This window comes from Nerophis ophidion, linkage group LG02, assembly GCF_033978795.1.
Source record: "Nerophis ophidion isolate RoL-2023_Sa linkage group LG02, RoL_Noph_v1.0, whole genome shotgun sequence".
NCBI lineage: Eukaryota > Metazoa > Chordata > Actinopteri > Syngnathiformes > Syngnathidae > Nerophis > Nerophis ophidion.
Window position 1 is genome coordinate 67,019,971 of NC_084612.1, and position 9,473 is coordinate 67,029,443.

The 9,473-nt window shown below is 42.2% G+C and overlaps 1 protein-coding gene across 2 annotated transcripts in view; it reads right to left on the reverse strand.

Annotated features, from left to right (window-relative positions):
- The window catches only part of LOC133544159 (potassium voltage-gated channel subfamily D member 3-like), a 222,655-nt gene that overhangs the window by 212,602 nt on the left and 580 nt on the right, over positions 1–9,473 (reverse strand). For both annotated transcript variants that reach the window (XM_061889266.1, XM_061889259.1), the window contains exon 2: positions 2,072–3,242. In XM_061889266.1, the coding sequence (XP_061745250.1) occupies positions 2,072–3,174 (1,103 nt within the window). In that variant the 5' untranslated portion in view covers positions 3,175–3,242. The remainder of the gene's footprint in view (positions 1–2,071; positions 3,243–9,473) is intronic.

Consider the following 9,473-nt stretch of genomic DNA (forward strand, 5'->3'; position numbering starts at 1 on the left):
TGCTTAATTTATCACAATTTTTACATTTATTGAAATGTTATATTTTTATCAACATGTGATAGCAGGGACCCTGCCATTCAAAGCGTTTCTGTCCGTAAAACACACACACACACACACACACACACACACACACCGCAAAATGAGCTAACGTTACGCTAAAAGCTAATTAGCCTTCACCTCAAGCCAGAACTGCGAGCGAGCTGAGCTGCAGTTTAAGTTTCTAGAAGGTCAATGGGCTCATAGTGAGGTGTTTATTTTCATTTGGGGAGAGTACGCTGCCGCTAAACACCTATCTGCTCGATGCTGAAGCATATACTACATGCGCTCTGAATACGAACTGCTGAGTGGCTGTTACCGCTCTGAATACACACTGCTGATTGGCTGTTACCGCTATATATGTAACCAATCAGATGGTTGTGTGGGTGGGACAATGCTGGGTGCTGAGACAGAGGCAGAACAAGCAAAGCAGCTTGTTAAGACTTTAGCTTAGAAACTCGTTCGGTACACCCCCATACCGAACTGAAACCCACATAACGAAACGGTTCAATACAAATACACGTACCGTTACACCCCTAGTAATCATACCTTAAAAGTTCCATATCATACATACTTAAAATATAATCTGGACGCAGGAGTTTAGGCATTTTAAAGCCACAGACTCAAGATTCGACTTTTTTAAACCAAAAAAATATGAACTCTCAATCAGTAGGCCATCATTTTAGATGGAGGCAAGGAAAAACTCCAACTTTGAGACACTTATTGGCATGACACAAGCCTGTCTTTTACAAGGAAGTGAAGTATGATGGAAATGTTTCAGTAACACCATTTAGTATGGGGACCATATTCTAAGTAACAAATACTTAATTTAGAGATATTTGGACACTAGGGGAACATACAGTGGGGAAAAAAAGTATTTAGTCAGCCACCAATTGTGCAAGTTCTCCCACTTAAAATGATGACGGAGGTCTGTAATTTTCATCATAGGTACACTTCAACTGTGAGAGACAGAATGTGGAAACAAAATCCAGGAATTCACATTGTAGGAACTTTAAAGAATTTATTTGTAAATTATGGTGGAAAATAAGTATTTGGTCAACCATTCAAAGCTCTCACTGATGGAAGGAGGTTTTGGCTCAAAATCTCACGATACATGGCCACATTCATTCTTTCCTTAACACGGATCAATCGTCCAGTCCCCTTAGCAGAAAAACAGCCCCAAAGCATGATGTTTCCACCCCCATGCTTCACAGTAGGTATGGTGTTCTTGGGATGCAACTCAGTATTCTTCTTCCTCCAAACACGACGAGTTGAGTTTATACCAAAAAGTTCTATTTTGGTTTCATCTGACCACATGACATTCTCCCAATCCTCTGCTGTATCATCAATGTATCCATTTTGGTATAAACTCAACTCGTCGTGTTTGGAGGAAGAAGAATACTGAGTTGCATCCCAAGAACAACATACCTACTGTGAAGCATGGGGGTGGAAACATTATGCTTTGGGGCTGTTTTTCTGCTAAGGGGACAGGACGATTGATCCGTGTTAAGGAATAGAATGAATGGGGCCATGTATCGTGAGATTTTGAGGCAAAACTTCCTTCCATCAGTGAGAGCTTTGAATGGTTGACCAAATACTTATTTTACACGATAATTTACAAATAATTTTTTCAAAATTCCTACAATGTGAATTCCTGGATTTTTTTTTCACATTCTGTCTCTCACAGTTGAAGTGCACCTTTGATGAAAATTACAGACCTCTGTCATCATTTTAAGTGGGAGAATTTGCACAATCGGTGGCTGACTAAATACTTTTTTTTGCCCCACTGTATAAGGGTAAGGGTTAGGGTGAGGGTTTCTAATAAGCAATATTTCTGAAGTTATTGAGGGAAGACTCTTAGTTAATGGCTTATGGGTTGTATAATAAGGCCACGCAGAATAAGGCATTATAAGTACTTAATAATGACTAATTAAGAGCCAACATGTTACTAATTTGCATGTTAATAAGCAACTAAATAATGGTGAATATGTTCCCCATGCTTAAGTGTTACCGTGTGTGTTTGTCCATGACTTACCCCAGTGTCGTCATGGTAACAATAGTGTACCAGAAGGAAGCTGGGATGCTGGTGAACTTGCTGGAGCTGGATCCCTTTTCGGCGTAGAACATGACGGTAGCAAAGATGATGATGGCCATGGTGAGCGAGAAGAGGAGGAAGCCCAGTTCCGAAGCGCAGCTCTTGAGGGTGTAACCCAGGATGCGCAGGCCCTGCGAGTGCCGCGAGAACTTAAAGATGCGAAAGACGCGGAACACTCGCAGCGTGACGAAGGCGCCGCTCACGTCCTCGTTGTTGGTCATCACCAAGCCGATGTAGTACGGCAATATGGCCACCACGTCGATGATGCTCATCACGGAGCGCATGAAGCGGTAGCGGCTCGGCGCGGCGAACAGGCGGAGCAGGTACTCCACTGTGAAGATCATGACACAGGCGGTGTCCATGCAGAAGAACGCCACCGTGTAGCGCTCGCCACAAGGCATGTCTTTCTGGGCGGAGGTGAGACCGCATGGCACGGTCTCCACCACGTTGGTGATGACGGAGATGGCGATGAAAAACCCGGTGACGTAGTAGAAGACCAGGGCCATGGTGGATGTGTGCGGGTTCTCAAAGGCCCTCCACATGGTCTCCCTGAAGTTCATGTTGGGGAGCTTAAGGTCTTTATTTTCCTCCTGGTCATCCTGGAGCCGTTCCAGGTTCTCCCGCTTCCTGTCTTTGTACTCTTCGTAGCAGCAGTCCCCAATGATCTCGGGGATGATGCCGAAGAAGGTCAGCTCCTCGTCGTAGGCCGAGATGCACTCATGGCGAGGGTAGTGGAGCTTCCCCGTCCTGTAGAAGTTGAGGATGCTCCTGAACGCATCGGGGTCCCGATCGAAGAAGTACTCCTTCGCTTCCTCGTTGTAGAAGAAGTCTTTCTCGGAACTTCCGAGCAGGGTGTCGGGGTAACGGTCCAGAGTGGTCCTCCAGGTTTGAAAGCGACGGCCGCTGACGTTGAGGACGATGAGCTCGTCTTGTCGGCGACAGTTGTCCCTCGGCGCCACGGGCATGGGGCAGCTGGCCACGGGCATCCAGCCGATGGCGGCTGCCCGGGCGAACGGGAGCCATGCTGCGATTCCTGTGGCCATGCTGAAGCAGTCTGCAGAAGTAGTGCTGCTCACCTTCAGGATAGACGCCGCTCAAAATCGGCGGACATCTAAAGGACGTGCGGTAAAAGGAGATACAACTATAGATTAGTACACACTACAAAATGTTGGGGTAAAAAAACAACAAATTTTAATCAGAAAAGGACAACACCCCTTATGTGAGTTATTTTAACTTAAAGGCCTACTGAAATGAGATTTTCTTATTCAAATGGGGATAGCAGGTCCATTCTATGTGTCATACTTCATCATTTCGCGATATTGCCATATTTTTGCTGAAAGGATTTAGTAGAGAACTTCGACGATAAAGTTTGCAACTTTTGGTCGCTGATAAAAAAGCCTTGCCTGTACCGGAAGTAGCAGACGATGTGCGCGTGACATCACGGGTTGTGGAGTTCCTCACATCCTCACATTTTTTTACAATCATGGCCACCAGCAGCGAGGGCGATTCGGACCGAGAAAGCGACGATTTCTCCATTAATTTGAGCGAGGATGAAATATTTGTGGATGAGAAAAGTGAGAATGAAGGACTAGGAAAAAAAAAACTAGACGGCAGAGCGATTCAGATGTTATTAGACAAATTTACTAGGATAATTCTGGAAAATCCCTTATAAATGGGTTGTACTTGTATAGCGCTTTTCTACCTTCAAGGTACTCAAAGCGCTTTGACACTACTTCCACATTTACCCATTCTCATACACATTCCCACACTGATGGAGGGAGCTGCCATGCAAGGCGCTAACCAGCACCCATCAGGAGCAAGGGTGAAGTGTCTTGCTCAGGACACAACCGACATGACAAGGTTGGTACTAGGTGGGAATTGAACCAGGGACCCTCGGGTTGCGCACGGCCACTCTCCCACTGCGCCACACCGTCCTTATCTGCTTACTGTGTTACTAGTGTTTTAGTGAGATTATATTGTCGTACCTCTACAACCTGAAAGTCAGAAGGGTGTGGCCACGGGTGTGGTGACCGCCAGTGTCTCCGAGGGAAGCCACATTTCTCGAAGAGGCGAAAGAAGCCGTTGGGGCTGGGCTGAGATTTTTTTTTTTTTTTCCCTCCTCCACGGTGGAAGCATCCGACGGTCGGGGGCGGCCAGTGGGAGGAGGCAAGAGAGTCGCAGCTGCCTCTTTGGCAGGTGCAGGAGGAACGACGCAAGCTCTCCGCTCATGTCTATGGTAAAAGCTGACTTATTACCACAATTTTCTCACCGAAACCTGCCGGTTAACATGTGGTAGGGAACCATGTTCGCTTGACCGCTCTGTTCCATAGTAAAGCTTTACCGTCATCTTTCGGGAATGTAAACAAGGAAACACCGGCTGTGTTTGTGTTGCTAAAGGCGGCCGCAATACACCGCTTCCCACCTACATCTTTCTTCTTTGACGTCTCCATTATCAATTGAACAAATTGCAAAAGATTCAGCAACACAGATGTCCATAATACTTTGGAATTATGCGATGGAAAGAGACAACTTACAGCTGTGAACGGTGCTGGACCAAAAAGTCCTCTACAATGCGTGACATCACGCGCACGCGTCATCATACCGCGACGTTTTAGCATGATACTTCCGCGCGAAATTTAAAATTGCAATTTAAAAAACTAAACCGGCCGTATTGGCATGTGTTGCAATGTTAATATTTCCTCATTGATATATAAACTATGAGACTGCGTGGTTGGTAGTAGTGGGTTTCAGTAGGCCTTTAACAATTTGGGTACATTTTTTCAACCCAACTTTTGCGTTAAATTATTTAACCAAAGACTTGAGTTATGATAACCTAATTTTGGGTTATTCCAACCAAACAATTTGGTTGAATTTATTTAACACAAAAGCTGAGTTATGCTCACTACAATGTTGGGTTATCCCAAACCCAACTATTGGGTTGCGCAATTTAGCGCTCCTTGACCCAATAGTTGGTTAAAAACTATCAATTTTACTGCTGGTTTGTCATACTACTTCCCAACCACTGATCAAACATATTGTTATTCCATTAAAATATAATCAAAACCAAGATATGAGGGAATTTTTTTTTACAAGAATTGTTGTGTATGGTCATTTTTTTGTGTGGATTGTTCTCCCAGGATGCAGATGGTACTCCGGAGGCAAGGTGCAGGTAAGGAAATTATTTATTGTCCATAAATTAATGCGAGATACAAACAAAAGAGCACTAGCGTTCCGATAGCACGGGAAGCTAAGTGAATAGCGAACAAGAACAGCTTAACATGTAAACACGCAAACAAAATGGCAAAACTTTGCTCAGGAATCAAATTCAGTGGCCTTGTGGTTAGAGTGTCCGTCCTGAGATCGGTAGGTTGTGAGTTCAACTTCAAACCCCAGCCGAGTCATACCAAAGAGTATAAAAATGTGATTCTTTACCTCCCTGCTTGGCACTCATCATCAAGGGTTGGAATTGGGGGTTAAATCACCAAAAATGATTCCACGGCGCAGCCACCGCTGCTGCCCACTGCTCCCCTCACCTCCCAGGTGTCTTCAAAGGTGATGGGTCAAATGCAGAGAATAATTTTGCCACACCTAGTGTGTGTGTTACAATCTTTGGTATTATAACTTTAACTTAAATTAGTAGCCGTCATAACTGTTGCGTGGAAGAAAATAAGAAAGCCAGACTGAGTGTTGGCGAAAAGCAGGGAATAAGTAGCTCTCTGATTAGTGCAGGTGAGCGTCCCGAACACTAATCAGAGGCAGGTGAAAATAATTTGCAATCATGGCAACTAAAACACAAACCCAGGGGTGCTCAAAACAGGAACTGAGGGACTCAAAAACTAAACATGACGGATCATGACATTAGTAGTTCTATACAGCATGCTCAAATATTTTCATCTGCATGAGATGCCTGATTGTAAATAATGCTAATGAGAATAAATCTTAATACATTTCCTTTCAAGAAAAAAGTACCTTTTTAATAATAAAAAAGCCTTTTACCCAAAAATGCGTTACTTGTTTAAAAATAACCCAAAAATGGTTCATAGGTTTGAAAACCCATAAATTGAGTTAAAATAATACCCATAGAACCCCAAAATGGATTGCTTTTCCTAAAAATAACTCACAATTTTAACCCAACACTTGCAACTCATGAATTGGGTTCTCAAAATAACCCAGCATTGTTTTAGCGTGTAACAGCTTTTAGTCCAAATCTACAGAAAAGCACCTAAAAATATACATTTTTCTCGTTGTGAACGGATGAAATGCATGCTTTGAAAACGGTTTTGATTTGTTTTACTCTTGTGGCTGTAATTTCTGTTATGCTCTGGTGTTCATGCTTTTTTAGATATAACATATTAAACTAGAAGAAGCAATAACTGAAGGAATTGCATGTGAATGCTTCAATGCTGAAGTTGAACTGAAATGCTGATAGAATGTAGTATGAATGTAAGAATAGGTTCAATGATGAAGAATTTAAGTTTCCAGAAAAAAGGGAATTTGGTTTGGAACTTGGGAAAGTGTTAGTTGGAATTTTGAATTGTTTGAAAAGGTTGAAAAATGTGGGAGTTGTGGAAGAGTGAAAAATGTCCCATTCATTTTGAATGTGGCAAAAGTCCCTAAAAACTGAGAATTGTAGGAAAACCGGAATTTTTTTTTAAATTGTTGAAAGTAAGCTCATAATTCCTGAACATGATGAATATTTTGAAGTTGGAACGGTTTGAATCGGATGAAAAATGTGGACGTTGTTTAATTTTGAAAAATTACCCATTCTTTTCAATGGGAATTTCATGGAAATTTGGGAATTTTGGAAAAGAAGGATTTTTTGGGAAAATGCAAAAAAAAATAATCCATCCATCCATTTTCTACCGCTTATTCCCTTTCGGGGTCGCGGGGGGCGCTGGCGCCTATCTCAGCTACAATCGGGCGGAAGGCAGGGTACACCCTGGACAAGTCGCCACCTCATCGCAGGGCCAACACAGATAGACAGACAACATAATGTTTTGAATAAGTTTTGAAGGTTGGTGTTAGAATGTTGCTAATTTGTCAAAAAATGTTGAAGTAGTAACATTTTTAATTGAGAAATGTATTTACGGAATTCCTGGAATTTCGGAAAAAAATGTACTTTTTCCTGTTTAAAAACAACTTAATTTTTTTGTCCTGATTAAGAGGAATGATTTGACGGTGGAACGGTTGAAGTGGGTTGAAAAATGTGAAAGGTGTAGTCGACAGAAAAACGGGTGAAAATAGGGTGAAAAAAGGGTTTGAAAAAAGGGTTTGAAAAAAACGGCAATTCTGGGAATTCCTGGAATTTTTTTGAACTTGAAAAAATTTGAGTTTGAATGTCTACGATGCATGGAATATGTTAAGGGTGGAATTATTTAAATTCGTTGAAAAATGTGGAAATGGTGAAAGTTTAAAAATGGCCAATTCACCTTTTGTTTATTTTTTTGTTTAAGCATTAAATACCTTTTTTAACTTCACACTGCCTCCTGCCGTTTCCAACATCTACAAAGCAATTAGCTACAGGCAGCCACCTACTGATATGGGAGAGTATTACATGGTTGCTCTAGACCAGTGGTTCTCAACCTTTTTTCAGTGATGTACCCCCTGTGAACATTTTTTTAATTCAAGTACCCCCTAATCAGAGCAAAGCATTTTTGGTTAAAAAAAAAAGAAAGCTAAAGAAGTAAAATACAACACCATTTTGTCAGTTTCTGATTTATTAGATTGTATAACAGTGCAAAATATTGCTCATTTGTAGTGGTCTTTCTTGAACTATTATAAAAAAGATATAAAATTAACTAAAAACTTGTTGAAAAATAAACAAGTGATTCAATTATACATACATTTCTACACATAGAAGTAAACATCAACTTAAAGTGCCCTCTTTGGGGATTGTAATAGAGATCCATCTGGATTCATCAACTTAATTCTAAACATTTCTTCACAAAAAAATAAATCTTTACCATCATTATTTATGGAACATGTCCACAAAAAAACTAGCCGTCAACACTGAATATTGCATTGTTGAATTTATTTTCACAGTTTATGAACTTACATTCATATTTTGTTGAAGTATTATTCAATAAATATATGTATAAAGGATTTTTGAATTGTTGCTCATTTTAGAATATTTTCTAAAAATCTCACGTCCCGCTTGGCATACCTTCAAGTACCCCCAGGGATACGCGTACCCCCATTTCAGAACCACTGGTCTAGACAACACCGACACTCAACAACAACATATAATTTGCAGACTACAATTACTGGTTTGCAAAAAACATTTTTACCCCAAATAGGTGAAATTAGAGGATTCACATAATAAGGATAGAATGGAGGCTTCACGGTGGGAGAGGGGTTAGTGTGTCTGCCTCACAATACGAAGTTCCTGCAGTCCTGGGTTCAAATCCAGGCTCGGGATCTTTCTGTGTGGAGTTTGCATGTTCTCCCCGTGAATGCGTGGGTTCCCTCCGGGTACTCCGGCTTCCTCCCACTTACAAAGACATGCACCTGGGGATAGGTTGATTGGCAACACTAAATTGGCCCTAGTGTGTGAATGTTAGTGTGAATGTTGTCTGTCTATCTGTGTTGGCCCTGCGATGAGGTGGCGACTTGTCCAGGGTGTACCCTGCCTTCGGCCCGATTGTAGCTGAGATAGGCGCCAGCGCCCCCCGCGACCCCGAAAGGGAATAAGCGGTAGAAAATGGATGGAATGGGATGGATAGAATGGAGGTTTATAACAGAGCACTGAAATAAACACATATTTGCTGGGGTGGTATAGCTCGGTTGGTAGAGCGGCCGTGCCAGCAATTTGAGGGTTATAAATAAATGATAAATGGGTTGTACTTGTATAGCGCTTTTCTACCTTCAAGGTACTCAAAGCGCTTTGACACTACTTCCACATTTACCCATTCACACACACATTCACACACTGATGGAGGGAGCTGCCATGCAAGGCCAACCAGCACCCATCAGGAGCAAGGGTGAAGTGTCTTGCTCAGGACACAACGGACGTTACGAGGTTGGTTCCAGGTGGGATCTGAACCAGGGGCCCCCGGGTTGCGCACGGCCACTCTACCACTGCGCCACGCCGTTCCAGGTTCGATCCCCGCTTCCGCCATTCTAGTCACTGCCGCTGTGTCCTTGGGCAAGACACTTTACCCATCTGCTCCCAGTGCCACCCACACTGGTTTAAATGTAAAAATTAGATATCGGGTTTCACTGTGTAAAGCGCTTTGAGTCATTAGAGAAAAAGTGCTATATAAATATAATTAACTTCACTTTGTGAAAACATTTATTTTTCCTTTTTTTGTGCAAAAGCACATGCAAAAAAAACAACATATCA